The sequence below is a fragment of the Protopterus annectens genome, chromosome 3.part0, assembly GCF_019279795.1.
Source record: "Protopterus annectens isolate FY-2018-M chromosome 3.part0, PAN1.0, whole genome shotgun sequence".
NCBI classification, from domain to species: Eukaryota; Metazoa; Chordata; order Ceratodontiformes; family Protopteridae; genus Protopterus; species Protopterus annectens.
In genome coordinates, this window is record NC_056731.1 from 1,344,806,761 (window position 1) to 1,344,828,054 (window position 21,294).

General features: G+C 42.0%; 1 protein-coding gene across 1 annotated transcript in view; it reads right to left on the bottom strand.

The window, feature by feature from the left end:
• The window catches only part of TRAPPC8 (trafficking protein particle complex subunit 8), a 3,178,250-nt gene that overhangs the window by 1,943,210 nt on the left and 1,213,746 nt on the right, over positions 1–21,294 (bottom strand). The window contains exon 13 of the mRNA XM_044065843.1: positions 20,142–20,250. Coding sequence (XP_043921778.1) covers positions 20,142–20,250 — 109 coding nt within the window. The remainder of the gene's footprint in view (positions 1–20,141; positions 20,251–21,294) is intronic.

Sequence of the window (21,294 nt, forward strand, 5' to 3'; positions counted from 1 at the left end):
AGACATCCGCAGGTTCCACAGTCAAAGAAGTGTCTCGTGGCATACCGGACTCTGAACAGGTCTCGGTAGCGGCCTGCGAATCCATCAAAGCGGGCATCAGGGGCTGCGAAAGCGTCTCACTGAGTACCGGCGAACTGGAGACTAGCTTAACAAAAGCGTCGTCTGCAGTTTTGGACCTGTGGGGTCTGTCTCTGTCTTTATCCTTATGTTTTTTCCGAAGATCAGTAGTTGGATGGCTTATCAAAGCCATTTCGGAATACGAAGATTGAGAATGAAAGTATTTAGCTACAATAAGGGCCCAGCGACGAATAGCTCGGGCATTGAACAAAGCACAAAACCAACAGCGAGGTACGTCATGGTCTGGGCCTAAACAGGTGATGCAGTAATAATGGAAATCTCGGTGTGGTATTTGCTTTCCACAGGCGAGAAAACTGTTAACTTTTTCTGACATTGGATTTGATCAAGAAAAAAGCATCCCCAACAGAGTACTTGGCTTTAGAAGACTTCAGGATAATCCAATTTCGGAAACAAAAACTCAGGTAGCTGCCAACCAGCACTCATGCACATTGCTTCTACTTCGGGCTCCTCGGCAAGAAAGACTGATGTAATGGTGTCAGCTGCCTGTTTTTATACCCCTGACGATCTGACATCAGTCCTGGAGCGACAGCAACCGACGCAGAAATACTAAGCCTCTGCTATTCGGGCCGACAGAGGGCTACCCCTGGTAGGATGGATAACCCAAGTGTGATGACTGCAATAGTGAAACACGAAGAACATCAGGCAGGGTTGCCCACTTCCCGGTTTGTTATTTACTTTATATTTACAGCCACTGCCAAAGAAAATAAGGGACTCAGAAATTCAAGGATATATTTGGTATGGTTTGTTTGTTTGTGTCTTTCGGCTTTTCCCGGTTAGGGGTCACCACAGCGGAACTCCGGTCCGCTAATGATTGGCAGTTGATTTTTACGTACTGGCTTGCCGGGCCTAATGCACAACTTTCAAGAAAATTCATCTTTATTTGTGGATGATGTTTTTTACTTGATAAATACAGAAAAAGACATTTCATTGTTGTGGAACATTTTTCAGACAGTTTCAAGTCTTTTGGGGATATACAATCAATGACGTTAAAACAAAAGATACAGTCGTAAGTTATGTACCTGCACAAAAACTGGATCAGCAATACCCATATTTATGGGAACATAAGATGAAGTACTTGGGAGTATGGATTAAAAGGGGTTCTGTTATGGCAACTAAAGATATGAGGTAAGAGACTAAACTATAAGATAATACAAAAAGTGATAAACTGGAAACTCTTGTTTATTTATATGGATAGTTAGATACAAGCAGTGAAAATGTTTTAGTCCCTTCAGTTTTTTAAGTAAAGGTTAGGTATGTTTTTATCAAACAGATGAGAAATTGTGGGCAATAATAAAGAGCTGAAAGAATTTATCTCGGAGGGGAAGAGCTGAGCAGGATAAGCTGATCTTCCCAAAAGAACAATGTGGCTTAGGATTACATCATTTGAATGGATATTTTAGAGCTTCAAAGTTAAAGCTCATATACACAACACAAGCAGGAGGTTAACAGTTCAAAATGAAAAGGGATGATGGTGAAAGCAGGTAGGGAGGTCAAGAAACAAGGACAAGGTGTGATTTTGGATGCAGATCATTGTGGAAAACAATAACCATACAGAATATTATATTCATAAAGTTACAGAAAGTATTCTAAGAACTAAGCCAATGTAGGAATGGAGAAAGGAGATTTTTCCAGTAGGGATAACTACAAGTAGGGGTAAAAAAACTATGCAAGAGTGGGCTGGAATTTAATAAAACAAATGGCAAAGAATCAAAGTACTGGGAGTAAATAACTATAGAGGGAAAGGTAACAGTAGGATGAGGCCAAGAAGAAGTTTGAACGGCAGTTTAGAGACTGCCTTCCCTACCATGGACTGAAGAGTGTAGGCAAATAGAAAGGGACACGGAAGTCTTGAGTGAAAGATCTGCTGTGGTAGAGTTTTTAGTCAAGTCTACAACATAAGCTGCAGTTTAAAAAAGGGACAATTAGTAAGACATATTAAACATCACATGATAACTGTAAGAATCAATCAGATGAGGTCAGAAAAGACTGGGAAGAGAGACTGGAAAAGCAATTAGCAATGGGAGAAAGGGAGAACATATGTATAAGCTCCCAAGTATACAAAAGTCCAGTGGGTGTAGGATTTTTGGATGAAGTGTTTGCAAAGGTATTTTTCTATACCAAGCACACAATTTTTCCTCTGGTAGAAAGCAAATGATGGATGTGTGGTGGGGAAAGAAGAGGTAAATGGGAACATATCTTTTGGGAGTATAACAAGTTGACAGGTTTTAAAAATGCCCCGACAGAATTCCTTCAGAAATATTATGGGACCAAATTGCCATAACTGCAGAAATCAATAGAATAAAAACCACCAGGACAACCATGACAGTCGACTTCACTTTTAATAAAAAGTATAAAAACAGATACAAAAGGACAAGCGCTTTCATGTATTGCTACGCATCTTCAAATCCTATTATAAGCTAGAAAACAAAGTTACTATATAGTTAGAGACAGCCTATCAAAAAGCAAATCACACATATCATTAATTAAATACTCATGATCTCATACCACTTCAGTACTTTTTATATTTGTAAGTCTACGCCTATTTAAGATGGGCTCGATACTGACATTGCTGTTGATGCCTGGATATCTGTGTGCTTGGAATCTCAGTATCCACATTAACTCAACTTGTTCTAAGTGATTGTTGACATCACCTCCCTCACATCCTTGTGAAAACACTGCAGAACCCTGAAACTAAAGTAGTGTTTGGGGAGTTCCAAGATATGTTTTGCAAGTGGATTTTTTACATTTTTATTCTTTATTGGTGTCTTGCTGGCTCTATCCTTCAATCGCTGTATAGTCTTGCCCACATAGAAACAAGTACATAGATTACATGTGGCTGGATATATTAAATTGGTGGTATTGCAGTCAGCATAAAACCTAAGTTTAAACTCAAATGGCATAGTGGGATGAACAAATTCCTGTTTCCTGCTTATAACTTTGCAAATCGTACAGCTCCTACAGGGGTAAGTACCTAATCGTCTCCCTTCTATTGATTTCTTTTGTTTATCATTACACAGTAACTGTTTAAGATTATTACTGGTCCTATAGGTGAAGCTTGGCATGTCACCCACTATCTTGGCTGTAGATCTGTCCATGGTTAAGAAATACCAATGCTTCTAAACAGTGTCCCTTATCAAACTATTATTACTGGTATATCTGGTAACAAAAGGAACTTTATTCATTCTTCTGGTTCTGTTAGCACTAGAAGTCTTATTAGCCACCCTCTCTGTAGTTCGGGGGCTAGCAACCTGTTTATTATATACCACTCTATCACATATTGTTTCTATGTGCTTATTATAGTCTCTGTCTTCAAATAATCTCCCCAGTGCATTCACTTCTTTGTCCAAATCTTCACCCTTGTTACATATCCTCGTGACCCTCAAAAACTGACTTTTCACTATATTAGGGAAGATGTGTCTGGAGTGCATGCTGTCATTACATAATAGCCCATTGCGCCAGCAAGCCTTACAAAATAATGTTGTGGAGATGTTTCCATCTAGGTCATTGAAATTAGATATATTCAAAAAAATCAATGTTGGAGTGGGAGTGTGAGACCGTAAACCCAAGAAAATCTGTGGTAGATTCTAGGTATTTAACAAATTCAAGCAGGGACTGTACTCCCCCTCATCATCCACAAAACGTCTGCATAACTTAATGTTCTTACTAAGTGCATTATTATAAAGATGTCTGCTTTCCCAAAAACACATTACTAGATTTCCATAAGAGTTTACACATGGGGTGCCCAAAGCGACACCTCATTTTTGCAAATATAGCTGTTTCTCAAGCATGAAAATATTATTACATAAAATTAAATCTAAAAATGTGCAAACCATGTGGACAATATCATTAGAAAAAACACACTTGTCAGTCAAAATCTCCCTTATTGCTTCAATACCATATCCATTTGGTATGGAGGTAAATAATTTTTTAACATCCAGAGTTACCATCAAGCAAGTGGTTACATCATTCTTATTCACATATTCATTCAAATCATTTATAAAATGTGTTGTATCTTTCAATATCGTGGTAATCTCTGGTATTATCTGTTTCAATTTACCCTCTACGTAAATGGAAAGGGGCCCAGTAAGCCCATCGCCCACCAGCAACTATGGGTCTCATTGGAGGTGCAGCGAGGGATTTGTGGAGTTTGGGTATTCCTTTAATAAGGGGTATAACTGGAAAATTTACATTTAAATAATGATATAAACATACATCAATATGTTTTCCCATAAGTAAATCATACAAACCAATCACTGATATTACTTGTAATGCTCTTCAACTGAGACCACCGTATCTTACAATATGTATCACAATCATTTAAAAGTTGTTCCATCGCTTCAAGATAATTAGCCCTACTCATTAAAACGATCGCACCACCCTTGTCAGCTGGTCTTATAGATAAATCAGACCTATTCTATAGAGTCTAACGCTTGCCTTTCAGCAAAATCCAAGTTATAAAACTCTTTCTTGTTAGATCCAAACAAGGTTTCACATAGTTCTTTTTCACACGCTCGTACGAAAGAATCAATATGTGGAGGCAAGGTTCGAGAAAAAGCACCGGGTCTTTTATATGCTGCGTTATTAGTTCTTCCTGCATTCCCAAATAATTTCAAAATTATATTACGTATAAATAATCTTATGTCAGTTAGAGTGTCACTTACTTTCGCTGGCACCGGTGGAAGAAAGGATAAACCTCTATTCAACAGAGAGTGTTCTTTCATGCTGAGTGAATAATCAGACAGGTTTACAACTAACCCATCTGTTGTCGCATCTTCCTCTTCACAGGGAACCTCTCTGCTGAATGTTTTCTCTTTTGTCTCCCTCAGCTGGTGGAACAAGTATATGGTGGTTCTCATTGCTGCATTAGCAGAGGTAAACAATTCTCCACATTCACAGTTGATGTAAACGTCAGTCTGGCTCCAGTCTTACCATAAACCAAAGCCTGTTGATTCAGTGGAGGAGTACAATCGCTCACAAGACCTCCATCTTGCATTGTAGCCTCATTCACCACATTCCCCATACAGAAATCATTGTAATCTCTCTCTGTAATTTCTTTTGTTTAGTCTGTTGTAACTTGGTTTCATATAACATCACATTAGAAAAAACACTGTCTATTAAGCCAGCACAAGTCTCACCCTTATAGCGCAGCAATAGTTCAGAGTGTGCCTGCTCAACTTGATAGAGCAATTCATCTTCCAGGGGTTTGAAGTACGCCAGCATCAATTTAATGCAACTAAACCCAAAGTCCAGGTTAAGTTGCTGACATTTCTTGAGTAACTCTGGGTATGCTTCCCCACAAGTCGGCATACATAATAATCGCATACTCCTGGGAATGATACAAAAATGTAGGCACGCTTCCAAGTGTAGGCATTGCCATGTAAAACACTTCAACTTATAAAGATTATTTTCAAGATCTCTCAGGGCTAGTATACATTTTTCATGATCATTAGAATGAGGCTGTATAACTGTGGAAACATTACCTTCAAATGTTAAGTGTAAGACATGATTCTCATGTCTCTTAACCATCTTAGTCCATCTTTGTTGCAAACATTCAGAAACTGCAGAAATGACTCGAGCTGGGACACAGGATATAAATTGTCTTGACATAACAAGGTCGTAAGTTTAACTCTACTATTTGCCAAAAAAGCAATTACTAGAAAATGGAAATCAAAACCTAAACACCTCCTTTTGAAGTACTGAATATTGTAAATGAGATAAAAGAACTGGAAGTAGCTCTTAAGAAAAGATAAGAAGCAAATTACATAGAAATAGATGACATTTTTGAGAATATGTGCAGAATAATATTCTGGAGAAGGAGCAGGTTTAAGGGAAGGCAAAAAATGACCAATTTATTTAAAGATGAACTGAATGACAACTGTTACAAAGAAATAAAACACATATGTAACGTATAATACATGTAAATGGAAAAAATGTTAATATGGTTTGTTTTCTTTTCTGTTCATATATGTGTGCCTATCTATTAAGTGACATTTTAAGAATGCATTAAAAAAAAAAATCAAGACAGATATCGTTGTTCGAGGAATCAAGTCCAACCAGTGCAGAATCACCTACTGGCAACTTAGGCAGCAAGAAAACCAGTCTGACACCAGAAACACCATAGAAGTTTTTTTCTTCCTGACAGGAGAAGGAAGAAAGTACAGTTTTGTACCTACCATAAATGTAGATGTCCGATAGATATGCAACTGCAGTCCTGACATATGGGTTGTCCTGCCTCAGGCAGCCCTTCGGTCAGCCGGATTCCAAAGTCTGGGTCCGGCGTCGGCTGATGTCGCCTCCTCCCCGACGTCAGAGCGGCTGGAGTATAAAGGCATCCGCCGACGCCATCTTCTTCAGTGTTTCTTGCTCCAGATGCCAGGTGCCCTCCAAGGAAGGCTAAATTTGTGAATGGATAAGCAAAAAATTCCAGACATACACAACAGTAATAAACAGATACACCATAATAGATATCCCCAGCTAAAAACGAGAGGGGGAATGGACCCAAGGAAGAAAGCAGAGGGGTTGGAGGGAGGGAAAAAGTACAGTTTTGTACCTACCATAAATGTAGATGTTCGAAGATCCACATTGCTGCAGTCCTAACACTTAGGTAATCCGCTGTCCCAGTCGGCCCGAATACCAAAGTATATGGCTGACGTCGGTCAAGGCGCATTAGTCTGACGTCAGGACGTCAGGGTACAAATGCGCATGACCGACGTCATATCCTCAGTCTTTTCTTGCCCCAGATGTCAGAAGACCCTAAAAGGATAAGGCCAAAACCAAAAAAAAAAAACACCAAACACTCCTGCACCAAATATATATATATATATACAGTATATACAAATTTACAAGAGTATAACCCCACCCACACAACCATCCCTAAACACAGAGGGGAAGGAGGGAGGGTAAATTGGACTGCAGCAATGTGGATCTTCGAACATCTACATTTATGGTAGGTACAAAACTGTACTATGTTCTTCATACCACATTGCTGCAGTCCTAACACTTGGGTAGAATCCCAAAGCAGAGGTAAGGGAGGCTGGCAAATCATAAAGAAGCAGGAGCTGACAACATGCCCTGCAAAATAGCCGTGGCAAAACCAGCCCTAGACTTAGAGTAGAGAGGAAGGTGGTAATGCTTAGAGAAAGTATGCACTGAACTCCAAGTAGCTGCCTCCAAAATATCCTTAGTAGCCACCCCCCTTAGAAATGCTGTTGAAGTGGCAGTAGCCCTAGTGGAATGAGGCCTAATCCCAGCTGGAATTTCCTTGCCATGATGGGAATAACAAAATGCAATGCAAAACCCAATCCACTTAGAAATAGTTTGTTTTGACACAGGCTTGCCCTGAGAACTCAAAGCAAAAGAAACAAACAACTGCTGAGACTGCCTAAAATCCTTAGTCCTGCTTAAATAATAACGCAACTGCCTGTGTACATCTAAAGTGTGCAAAATCTTTTCCCCTTATTTTGGGGATCTGCATAAAAGTAGGCAAATGAATAGTTTGGTTCAAAGCCACACTAGAAACCACCTTAGGCATAAAGGAAGGATTAGTACGTAATGATACCCTATCCTTATGGAAAATCAAAAAGGCTCAACCGCCATAAGGGCCTGCAATTCAGAAACCCTTCTTGCAGAAGTAATGGCCAACAAAAAAGCAGTCTTCCATGACAAATATTTCAACTCAGCAGTAGCCGCAGGCTCAAAAGGTTGTAGAGTAAGTTTCTCCAACACAAAATTGAGATCCCAAGCAGGAGTAGGAGCTCTACGTGGGGGTCTTATATTCTTTGCCCCTCTAAGAAATTGCCTGAACAAAGGATGAGAAAACAATGGTGGGTCACAATCATAGTGAGCTGAAATTGCTGCAGCATGAATCTTAATGGAAGAGAAAGACAAACCTTTGTCCAATAACTCAGTCAGATATTGAAGAGCCCCACTCAAATTAGGCTCAGAAACCTCCAAATTCTTTGCTGCACTCCCAAATAAAAATCTCTTCCATTTTTCTGCATACACTTTCCTTGTACTAGGTCTTCTGGCTTCCATAATCACATTCAAAACTTGTTGAGGAAGTTGAGACCTGCTGTGTTTCAAAACAGAATATGCCAGGCTGTTAGATGAAGAGAGTGAAGCTTGACATTGAGTAGATGCCCGTCCCTCTGAGACAATAGGTGTGGAATCAAAGGTAAAGGCCATGGAGGCTTCCTTACCAGACTCCTCAGTAATGGGTACCAGTGTTGCCGAGGCCAATCTGGAGCTATTAAAATCATCCTTGGCTTGTCTTGTCTGACCTTTAGGAGTACCTTTGGGAGAAGAGGCAGAGGTGGAAAGGCATACACATGAAGATTTGTCCAACTGAAAGAAAGAGCATCCACTTTCCAAGCTGTGTGATGAAACCTTTTGTGCAAAACTTTGGCAGCTGGTGGTTCAGTGGAGAAGCGAACAGATCTATGTCTGGAGTTCCCCATGACACTGTCAATTTCGAAATACATGAAGATCCAGTTTCCACTCGTGGGGATCCATGATTTGTCTGCTTAACACATCTGCTAAGGAGTTCTGTGCTCCGGCAGAAACCTTGCCTGAAGAGTTAGTTGCAAGCTGAGCGCAGTCTCCCATAAAATCATTGCTTGCCTGCATAGAGGGTAAGAATGTGTTCCCCTTGTTTGTTGATGTACCACATGACAGTTGTGTTGTCTGTTAGAATCAACACCTGCCCTGGAAGAAGTAACTCCTTGAAAGCCATTAATGCAAACTGGACTGCTAACATCTCCTTCATGTTGATATGTAGATGCTGTAGTCTGGCAGGCCACTTGTCTTGTATCCACTTTCCATTCAGATGAGCTCCCAAGCTATGTCTGAGGCATCTGTCGTTAGAATCTGACTCGCCTCTGGCCGGGTCACAGAGAGTCCCTTGTTTAGGTGACATTCCTGAGCCCACCACAAAAATTCCTTTTGAATGCAAGGTATTATTTGAATGACAGTGTCCAAATCCTGGCAGTGCTGTGTCCATACATTTTGAGATACCATTGCAGCTTCCTCATATGCAGTTTGGCATTGGGAAGCACCAGAATACAAGATGCCATGAACCCTAAGGCTTGAAGGACTGTCCTTGCAGTCAGCCCGGACTGAAGAGATAGTTGATGGAAGTAAAGGGAAAGATTCTTTTGTTTGTCCGGGGTTAAAAGGCCATCTGGGTTGCTGTATTCAGTCTCACACCCAGAAAGCACATGTCTTGAGAGGGTACTAGACTGGACTTTATTTCATTCACAGAATACCCCAGGCATCTTAGCACTGCTATCACATAATCCAAATGCTGAAAAAGGTCTTCCTTTTCTTGAGCCAGAATCAGGCAGTCGTCCAAGTAAGGACAGATTTGTATTCCTTTTAGCCTGAAGTAAGCTATCACTGGAGCCAGAACTTTTGTGAATACTCTGGGCGCAGTAGATAAGCCAAAGGGCAATGCAGAGAACTGATAATGGGAATTCCCAGCTCGAAAACGCAGATACTTCCTGCAACTTAGTCTGATAGGCACATGAAGGTAAGCCTCCTTGAGATCTAAAGTTACCATCCAGTGATCTTTTCCCAGCAGAGGTAAAAGCTGTTGTAACGTCAACATTTTGAACTTGGGAATGTCCAGATAAGTGTTGAGGATAGATAAATCCAAAATTGGTCTCCACGTGTTCCCTTTTTTGGTACTAGGAACAGGCGAGAATAAAATCCTAGGCCCCTTTCTGGCACAGGAACCGGCTGAATGGCCCCTATTTGGAGTAACAGCGTAATTTGCTTGTGAGCCTCTTTTCTTTGTAGAGGAGGAATGTCTGGCATGCCTTTGAAAGGAGGCAAGGTATGGAAATAAAACCTGTAACCGTGGTGAATGATATCCAATACCCATCTGTCTTGGGTAATTAAAGTCCAATTTTCTTTGAAAAGTGCCAGCCTTCCTCCCAAAGGTGCTGCCAGACGAGAAAGCACTGGCAGCTGAAAAGGCAGGTCATTGGGTCTGTTTACGAAAGGACTGACCCCTGCCCTCACCAGAAGACTGAGCAGGTGAACTCCCTGTTCTAGGCCTAAAAGAACCTTGAGCTCTGCCCCTACCACGCCTAGACCTACCCCTAGACTGGGAATCATAAGCAGGATATGTCCATCCCTTAGTGGGCCAATTTCTACTAAACTTGGAGGCTGAACCTGCAAAAAATCTTTAACAGTCTGCATAGACTTAGCCTTGTCCTCCATTTTCTTTAAAACAGCTTCCACAGGCGAACCAAACAACACGTCAGACTGTAACGGAGCATCCAAAATCCTTGTCTTAACATGCTCAGCTAAATTCTGATCCCTTAGCCAGGCGTGCCTACGAAGAACAGAACCAGTGGCAGCCACCCTCGAAGAGGCCTGCACAGCATCAAAACCACATTGCAAGGAATGCTTACCCACTTGTTCAGACACATGAACTAAATCCTGCAACTCTTTACACTCAATACCTTCCGCCAGAGCATCCACCTTAGACTTCAATTGTGAAAGGAGATAATTTTGATATTTTAACATGTGGAACTGGCAATTCAAAGCCCTCATGGCTAAAGTGGAAGAAGTATACACCTTCTTTCCCCATCTATCCAAAGCCCTTGCCTCTTTATCAGGAGGAACAGGATTTTTAACAACAGATGCCTTAACACCTTTAGGCCCCTGAGAAACAGTTTCTGGGTCTGCCCTAGGACTCTTAAATAGATACTTATGAGCTTCAGGCACCCTATAATACCTATCTGGTTTAACTGGGGCAGGAGGCAAAGAATCAGGGTTCAGGGAAGCCTCTGCAAAAACATCTTCCACCACATCCAGGACAGGAGGTATAGCTAAAGGCCTATGCTGGGGTAAAAACAAAAATTCCCTAAGCCTCTTCCTGGAATCAGAGAAATCTTGGCCTTCCCATTTAAAATGCTCCCTCATGGAATGAAGAGTCTCTGAAAAAGAGAAATCCTCAGGAGGAGAAGCCAAGGAGTAGAATCATCCACATCAGAATCAGAATAAGGAGGATACTCCTGCAAGTCTTCAGCCGAAGACTCAGAAGCCTCCGAACACTGCTCAAAACTCTCAAGCTCAGGTTCCACCCTAGGCCTCTTATCAGGAGGGGGCATAGAACCTCTAATCATAGTAATCAAATCTTCTGCCATTTTAAGCATATGTTTCTTAGGCAAAGATCCTGAAGAACTAGGAGAGACCCCCACTGAAGATAAACCTGGCCTGCCTCTCAAAGAAGCCCTGGAAACAGAAGGGGAGGGCCTAACCACCTTAGGAAGAGAGGGGAGAACAGCCACCTGAGAAGCCCCTTCAGCCTGGCCTACCTCCTGAGAAGACACATCTTGTAACAGTAAAGTCTCTCCCTGAGACTCCAAAGAAATTTCTGGCAGAACCTCCGGCTCCACTGAGCCTTCTAAAGAACCGACGTCCGGGACTGACGGTTCTTCCAACCTAGACTTTGCTGCTTTGTCCTTGCGCTTTTTGGACGAAGCGGCCGGAGCATCCGACGGCATTTTATAATTACAACGCTTCCCAAAAACTAACCTGGCACAGTCTAACCTTCTCTTTATAGTGCGTTTGTTAAATCTAGCACAAGAGCGACATCCAACAACGTCGTGCTCAGGCCCTAAACAAGGTATACACAAAGTATGGTAATCCCTATGAGGTATCTGTTTCCCACAAGAAATACAGTTATTCACTTTTTCTGACATCCGGTTAAATACTGAGGCAAGAAAAAACCAAAATATTCCCCAACGGGGTACTTAGCCAACTTTGATTCGGTCTGAAACTCCGACTTCAGAAAATTTCAGAACGCCAACCTGCACTCGCAAAACTGATTCTGCATCGGACCATGCGGCAAAAAAGACTGAGGATATGACGTCGGTCATGCGCATTTGTACCCTGACGTCAGACTAATGCGCATTGACCGACGTCAGCCATATACTTTGGTATTCGGGCCGACTGGGACAGCGGATTACCTAAGTGTTAGGACTGCAGCAATGTGGTATGAAGAACATCCTGACTGCAATTGCATATCTATCAGACATCTACATTTATGGTAGGTACAAAACTGTACTATGTCCTTCAAGAATGCAACTGCAGTCCTGACATATGGGTTGAATACCATAGCCAAGCTGGGGGTGGTAGGATCTAAGCAAGGGATGGTGTAGCTAAAAGACCCTGCAGGACTGCAGATGCAAAGCCTGCTCGGGATCTGGAGTATAAAGGCAGGTTGTAGTGTCTGGTGAATGTATGCACGGAGCTCCATGCAGCAGCCTCTAGAATGTCCTTTGTAGCCACTCCTCTTAGAAAGGCTGTGGATGTGGCTATAGCTCTGGTTGAGAGTGGCCTAATATTGGCTGGCACACCCTTTCCATGGAAGGAGTAACAGAATCTGATGCAGTGTCCAATCCACTTTGAAATTGTTTGGAGACTGCCTTTCCTTGCACTCCGGCAGCATAGGCTACAAATAGTTGGTCAGACTTCCTGGTGGTCTTTGTTCTGTGTCCAAGTAGTAGCGTAATTGTCTGTGTATGTCCAAAGTATGTAGCAGCTTTTCCCCTTTATTTTGAGGATTGGGAAAGAAAGTAGGCAGGTGAATTGCTTGATTTAGAGACACCCTGAATATCACTTTTGGCATGAATGAAGGAATGGTCCTTAGAGAAACTCTGTCCTGATGAAAGATGAGAAAGGGAGGTACTGCCATGAGGGCCTGTATCTCAGAGACCCTTCTTGCTGAGGTAACTGCCAACAGGAAAACTGTTTTCCAGGAGAGAAATTGCATTTCTGAAGATGCTGCTGGTTCAAAAGGAGGAAGAGTTAATTTTTCCAAGACGTAGTTGAGGTCCCATGCAGGAACTGGTGGTTTTCTGGGAGGTTTGATATTCTTTATCCCTCTTAGAAACTGTCTTAGCAAGGGATGCAAAAACACAGGTGGGTCACAGTTGTAATTTGCTGAGATTGCTGAAGCATGAATTTTAATGGAAGAATATGAGAGGCCACTATGAAACATTTCTGCCAAGTATTCTAATATCTGAGGTATGTTCATTACTAATGCATCCTGGCCCTTTTTGGCATTCCAGATGATGAATCTCTTCCACTTGGCCGAATAGGTTTTTCTGGTGGAAGGTCTGCGTGCTTCCAGCAAGATTTCCTGAACCTTTTTGGAGAGGGGGACATGGGGCAAAGTCATGTAACCCTCCAAGCTGTCAGTTGTAATGTTTGCAGGTTTTGATGAACAGTCCTGTAATTGTGTTGAGCAGAGGCCATTGGGGCAAGGGCCACGGTTTGGTGTGAGTTATGCTCAGTAGCAAGGGATACCAATGCTGCCTCGGCCAGTCTGGAGCTATCAATATTCCTTTTGGTTGCTCTGCTTTGATCTTCAGTAACATCTTGGTCAGTAGTGGTAGAGGAGGGAATGCATAGATTTTTAGGGTAATGCAGCTGAAGGAGAGAGCATTCATTCTCCAGGCTAGAGGATGGTGTGTCCTTGAGCAGAACCTGTCCAGGTGGTGATTGAGATGAGAAGCAAAGAGATCTATGTCCGGTCTTCCCCATGCAGTTATTTGTGAGAAAATGTGTGGATGCAGCATCCATTCATGTGGATCCACGAAATTTCTGCTCAACCTGTCCGCCAGAACATTGTCCTTGCCTGCAACAAACTGGGATTGCAAATGGATGTTCAGTTTCCGGGACTTTTCCCAAAGAGCCATTGTTAGTCTGCAGAGGGGATACGAATGAGTGCCTCCTTGTTTGTTTATATACCACATGACCATGGTGTTGTCTGTCCTTATTAGCAGATGGCCCTGTTGAAGAGATTTTCCAAAGGCTTCTATTGCATGCATCACTGCCAACATCTCTTTTTGATTTATGTGCAAAGGCATTTCCGTGGGAGTCCATTGACCTTGAATGCATCTGTCCTCCATGTGTGCCCCCCATCCATGATCTGAGACGTCTGTTGTAATGGTTTGACTTGCTTGAACTTTGTTGAAAGGCATGCCTTGGTTTAAATGGCTTGCTTGGGCCACCACAAAAATTCCCTTTGCAGGCATGGAATGAGTGGTATTACGTCTTCTAGGTTGTGGCTGTGTTGAGACCATAAGCTTTTTAGGTACCACTGTAGCTTTCTCATGTGTAGTCTTGCCAGAGGTATCAGAAGAATGCAAGATGCCATGAAACCCAGGGTCTGCAGGATCTTCCTTGCGGTCAGCTGGGTAAGTTTTGCTAGGCTTTTGAAGTAATCTGGTAAATGCTGTTGTTTCTCCTCTGTGAGGAAAGCCATTTGTGATTGTGTGTCCAGGTTTGCTCCTAGAAAAATAATCTTTTGGGATGGCAATAGTCTTGATTTTTGAATGTTGACTGTGTATCCCAAAGCCTGTAGCAACTGAATGACATAGTCCAAGTTTTTTATCAAGGTTTGTTTGCTGTCTGCTTGTATGAGGCAGTCGTCCAGGTAAGGGTATATTTGAATCCCTTGGAGTCTGCAATGTGCAACTACTGATGCCAGGCATTTCGTGAACACTCTGGGCGCAGTAGATAAGCCAAATGGCAATGCTGAGAATTGATAATGCTCTGTTCCTGCAATAAATCTGAGGTATCTTCTGCAGCTGTGTCTGATTGGGACATGCAGGTATGCCTCCTTGAGGTCCAGAGTAACCAGCCAAGACCCCTTGCCCAGCATGGGAAAGAGTTGCTGTAATGTCAGCATTTTGAATTTTGGCACAATGAGAAAGGTGTTTCGAACGGACAAGTCCTGTATAGGCCTCCATTGCTTTTCTTTTCTTGGAACAAGGAACAGTCTTGAATAGAATCCCTGGCCTTGTTCCTGAGGAGGAACCTTTTCTATAGCCTTTATTTGTAACAGCTTTGAAACTTGCAAGAGAGCCTCTGCCCTTTGATTTTGTGGCAGGTTTGGCATGCCTTGTCTCATTGGTAAGGTGTGGAAGTGGAACCTGTAACCTCTGTCTATTATGTCCAGAATCCATTTGTCCTTGGTTAAAATGTGCCAATTCTTTGAGAATAAGGATAATTTTCCACCTAGAGGTGCTTCTCTTTGAGCCTTGGTAGGCGGAGTGAAAGTCAAGTCATTGTGATTGTCCCTGTGGTGCAGGTGAACTCCCTGCGCCACTTCTCTGATTTGGTGGTTGCCATTGGCGGCCCCTGTAGAAGCCTCGGTATTGCCCACTACCTCGAGCACCTCTGTTCTTTCCCCTTTGTAACTTGTCTGAGTCTGGAAAGGACCAATTCTTTGAAGGTCAATTCCTGCTGAATCTGGGGGGCTGAACTTGGAGGAAATCCTTGACAGTCTGTACTGATTTTTGCCTTTTCCTCAATAGACTTCAACACATCCTGTGCATTAGCACCGAAAAGCTTCTGTTTTTCCAGAGGTGCATCCAGGAGCTTAACTTTAACATGGTCTGGCAGTGGCTGTTCTTTCAACCAAGCATGTCTACGTATAACGGCCCCTGTCATGGCTGCCCTACATGAAGCTTCCAATGCATCATAACCACACTGAAGAAAATGATTGCTAACCTGTTGAGTGTTATGAACCAGATCCTGCAATGCCTTTCTATCTATAGGCTCAGGAGAGGCTAACTTTTTCTGCAAATCATCTATTAAGTAATCCTGGTACTGAAACATATGAAAAAGGCAGTTGAGTGACCTCATGGCAAGGGTGGAAGAGGTATAAACTTTTTTGCCCCATCTCTCCAGGGACCTAGCTTCCCTGTCAGCGGGCAGAGGGTTTTTGGCCGAGGAAGTAGCCACTGCCTTGGGGCCTTGTGAAATAGTTTCTAGATCCACAGAGTGGGCCTTAAAGAGATGCTTATGGGTTTCAGGGACCCTGTAATATCTGTCAGGCTTGACAGGAGCAGGAGGGAGAGAATCAGGTGAAGCACTGGAGTCTGAGTATACATCATCAAGGACATCCAGCACTGGAGGAATAGCTAAAGGTCTGTGTTGGGGTAGCTTAAGGAAGGTACATAGCCTTTTCCTGGAGTCAGAAAATTCCTGACCCTGCCACTGAAAATGTTCTCTCATGGAGTGGAGAACTTCACCAAAAGAAATATCCTCTGGAGGGGAGGCAGAGGGAATTGAATCCTCAGCATCCGAGTCCTCATAGGCCTGGAAGGATTCTTCCTGGATATCTGAGTGCTCTGAATCCCCAGTGGCTTCATCTGAAGAGAGGGTGTCTGTCTGCTCAGTTCTAGGCCTTTTATCTGCAGGCGGCTGAGAACCTCTGTCTGGGTGCGGCTGAGAACCCCTGATAAGAGAGATTAGATCTGCAGCAAGAGTCATGATCTGTCTATCAGAAGAGGGGCCCTGAGCAGTAGATTTTGGATGGGCCTTGGCCTGGCTGGCAGCCTTAGCATGTGCAAAGGCCTTGATGGACATGGTTACAGGAGGCCTAGCTGCCCCTCATGCAGGGGTAACCTTGTCCACAGGAATGGTGTTGGGTAAATCTAGAGCTTCGGTTTCTGGTGGGAAATCAACAACCGGCACCGTTGAAGTCTCCGGGACCGAAAAACGCGTTAAAGTGATGTCGTCGGCCTGGGGCGGTTGAATTACCGCTTCCGAAGGGACCGATGCACTTGCGGAGGGCTTAGGCGTGGTATCGGTGGACGACGCGGGCCGAGGGTGTCGGTCCCGGTCCTTGTGTTTTTTGGTAGATTGTGCTGTCGGTTGTTCCGACAGCATGATATATGCGAAAGATTCACCAAAAAAGTCTTCGGCAAACTCTGCCCGGCGCCTGAGTGTGCGCTTATTAAAGCAAGCACAGGCAGCACAGGCCGAGACGTCGTGGTCTGGGCCCAGGCAAGGGAGGCAGTGAGAATGGAAGTCCTTATGAGGTATTTGTTTACCACAAGACAAACAATTATTAACTTTTTCACTTTTTTCTGACATCGGCTGAGGCAAGAAAAAATGTTCCCCAACGGGGTACTTAGCTTTTAGATGACTTCGGTAACTGAAACACAGGAGCTGACCGACCGGCACTTGGGAACTGCTTCTGCTTCGGGCACCGCGCGGCAAGAAAGACTGAAGAAGATGGCGTCGGCGGATGCCTTTATACTCCAGCCGCTCTGACGTCAGGGAGGAGGCGACATCAGCCGACGCCGGACCCAGACTTTGGAATCTGGCCGACCTAAGGGCTGCCTGAGGCAGGACAACCCATATGTCAGGACTGCAGTTGCATTCTTGAAGGACATCAGAGAAGACTGGTAACTACTGCATAATCAAAACAAAAAAGAGGCATATGAAAGTTGGTATACCTCCTAAAAGAAAAAAAATGTAGAGGTAAAAAAATAAATGTTTGTGAAAACACAAAACACGAAGAAACCAAGTAAAATCACTGTCAGTAGATGGAATAGAATGAAATGCCACAACCTTCTTTAGCACTTTCATCCAACTTAATAAAACATGAACTTCTTCAGAAAAACAACATCCATACATTTTACAGCATTTAAATAAATAACTATCATATCACATGTAATCAAATAGACCAATAAAATGCATTAAACACTTAATATGTTTTTGAATATTTAAAAGCACATCAACTTTTTTAAGAAAACAAAAAGTGAATTATTTAAATATATGTAAAAGTATAATCTTTGTGCTTGTAAAAAGCACTTTATATATTGATCATATCATTCAATCCAGGAAGCTGATCTGCATTTAGTAAAATCTGTCAGAGTTTCTTTACATTCTAAAACAACTATAAAGTTCCCACTAAATTTGTCATCATTAACTCTCTCTAGGATGAAAAATGAAAACTTTTTGAAACTAGAACAGGTCATGGAATGCTTGGCTAAAGCATTAGACATATCTTTCTTACGTATTAGCTAATGTGTGTTCATATATATGTTTGTTTAATGCTCTTGTAGTTTTTCCTATGTAAAAATGTTCACACGAGCTACACGTAGCTGCATAAACCACGTTTGCAGTTGTAGTCTTTATATTGACTATCCTCACTTACAAAAGGACAGTCAGTATAAAGACTATTTTAGAGAGAGGTACCTTTGACCAAAATGGTGTTAAAACTAGTTTTAATTTGGGTACCTTTCCCTGTGGGGCATGTAAACAATGCAGATATATTACAGGGACTACGTCAGTATTGTTTAAACACATTAATAGGACATTTCAGTGTAAGGGACACTATACATGTAAGACTACAAACATGGTTTACATATTAAGTGTTTAATGCATTGTATTGGTCTACTTGATTACATGTGTTATGATAGTTATTTATTTAAATGCTGTAAAATGTATCGATGTTGTTTTTCTAAAGAAGTTCATGTTTTATTAAATTGGACGAAAGCGCTAAAGAAGGTTGTGGCATTTCATTCTATTCCATCTACTGACAGTGATTTTACTTGGTAAAAAAAATAAATGACAGTTCCCAAAAATACAATAACCTGCCCCTACTCTCAACTCTACGTGAAAATGTAGAAAATAAGAAAAAACATTTGCAATGTTTTTGTCATACAATCATACACTAAAGATATACAATTCATGATGGGCAATAAAAAAGTTTTCCTATCATAAAACATCTGTTTTTCACAGCAAAAGCAGTTGTTCCTCAGAAAATGAAGATGTGGAAGGTTTCCCCAGAAGGGTACCTATCTATTCAACCGTAAAGGACCACTAGCCAACCATAAGTTCCAAGAAGTGTGCAGAGAAAGCTCCTCAGTGGCAAGAAAGATCTTGAGCATTTGGCATCCAAGCTTCTTTAAATTTAGCTCTGCTCAACTCCCAGCCATTAGGGAGCACGGAAAATACCATGAAGCTCGAAAACTAGCCAGTGGTTATATTCAGGGAAAGGTATAATGCAACCAGCTTAGCTTACTGCAACAGTGATCTAACAATGAACACTTAAATGATGCATTTTGATAGGCGTCCAAGACATTTCAAACTCAGAGAACGACTCTCACAACAGCAATCTCAATATAACTGTGGCTGAAGGGGACACTGGTGGCACAGAGAAGGGTAAACATTTTTTTCCACCTATGGCCTTTTCAGTTGTAAGCACAGTTTTGGAAATACAAACTTTTAAAAGTATTCTACTGAAGAGAATGGTGAGTCTACATACATGCATGTAAGAAAAAAACATACAGAACGTCATCTACAGCACAACTGTTAATCAACACAAGGACAAGAACATTATTGCTGTGCTATGCACCAAAAATGAAGTATAAATGTCAAAAAGAGACTCGATTTTGAATTAATAAGGACCAATGTAAGCTGGCAAGGTTAACAGACTGCCTCTGAGTCAAACAGGGAAAAAGCCTGGACTACGACAAAGACAACCAGGTTTGAATAGTGGCTCAAACACCGGAACAGTCAGGAAGAGGAGGCCAGATTTTGAGCAGCTGATACTGGAGGAAGGGAGAACTTGTCATGTTTGATGCCTACAAGCAGCAAGCAGAGGCTTGAGGTGATGAAAATACAACCAGGAACTAGGGGCAGGGGCTTGGTGCTCCCAGTCCACTGAAAGAAGATTTCATAACACTTGTGCAAGAAAAATCTTGGGCTGGGGGATGTGAAGAACCACTCCCTGGTGATGCATGTGCTCATGTCAGCTACCAATGTAAGAGGTTAGGGACCACAACAGAAAATACTGCCACAGCCTGCATCTGGCAGAATACATACTGCAAGGGAAGCCCTGTATTCTTTCAAACTGAGGACAATCAGGGTCTATTCAAAATCACAAACAGCTCCAGTCTGGAGAGTAACCAGGCTGCTGTGAAAAAAAAACTCTTCCCCTCTGCATAAAGCAGAAGACAAAATGCAGATGAGGGGAACAAAGTTCCTCCATAGCCGCCTGAATGACAGCCCTATCCAGCTGGTTTTTGCTTGGTATCAGTAGGGACTCCTGTAATGAAAAGATAACGGGCTCAAAACCCATGAAAATATGAAGAAAATGGATAAGAAATGATATATGAATGTTTACGCATTCCTGAAGGGTTCTTTTGTTTGTGTACTGGAATAGTGAAAAAAATTATTCTTACCTTCTGCTAGTCGCCTATAATGACCGAAGAAAACTCGTGTTGCTGAGCTATTTATGCAAGGCAAGGGAAGCTGCAGTAAAGGCCCTTCAGGAGATAACTGGCTGACGCTCTGAAAGAAGGAAAAATTTAAATGACCATAAGGGGAACAGTAGGAAAACCGATAACTGTAAAAATTACTACAATAACAAGAAAAATGTTCATTGCGATGTTCTGTAAATGGTCTTCGGCAGCAGCAGTATTAATCAGGAATGCGAAGTAATCTTGCTAAAGACCAATGCCACAAAATGTATGGCCCCAACTTCCTAAAAATGCCTTAAGAAGTGTAGAATAAATCACAACATATTGGCTGAAGCTATTCAAGAATGTAAAAAAAGAAGTTGTATACTCACCATAATGTTCCATCTGTGTTGTCAATCTTCATTTATCCTTGACTGATGGGACAGAGTCCCCAGCTAACTTTGATCTTGGAAGGATTCACGGAAGAATATTCCTGAGCACCATTGAACCAAATGAGGCTATTCCCCTGGAGGCCAAATCCAATTTGTAATAGGTAATGAAGTTGTGTGGAATAGCCCAGATTGCTGCTGTACATATGTTATTCACTGAAGCTGAAGACTGGAAAACTGTGGAAGTACCACAGCTCTAGTAGAATGAGCTTTTACAGGAGCAGAGCAGGCAAATCAAATGAGGTAACCTTGGTTCCCTGGTCTACCAAATCTTGTACTTGAAAAGGAGACAAAAAGTTGACCAGATTTCTTTATGTCTTTTGTTGTGTGTAAATAAAAGCATACCACTCTGTGAAAATCTAATAAATCTAAACAGTATTCACCTTTATTAGAAAAGTTGGAAAAGAAGACCGGCAAATTGATGGTCTGATTAATACTGGTATCTGACACAACTTGGGTAGAAAGGAATGGTTTTTGTCCTTAAGGAGATGCTATCTTTATAGAAAATGAGGTAAGAAGTTTTACAAGATAAGGCTTGTATTTCTGAAATTCTTCTGGCAGAAGTTACCACCACTAAAAATGCCGTTTTCCAGGATAAAAATTTTAAATCACAGTTAGCAGATGGTTCGAAGGGTGATCGTACAATTGCCTGTAAGGCTAAATTGAGATCCCAAGATGGGGTAGGATCCTTATAAGGAGGTTTTAAT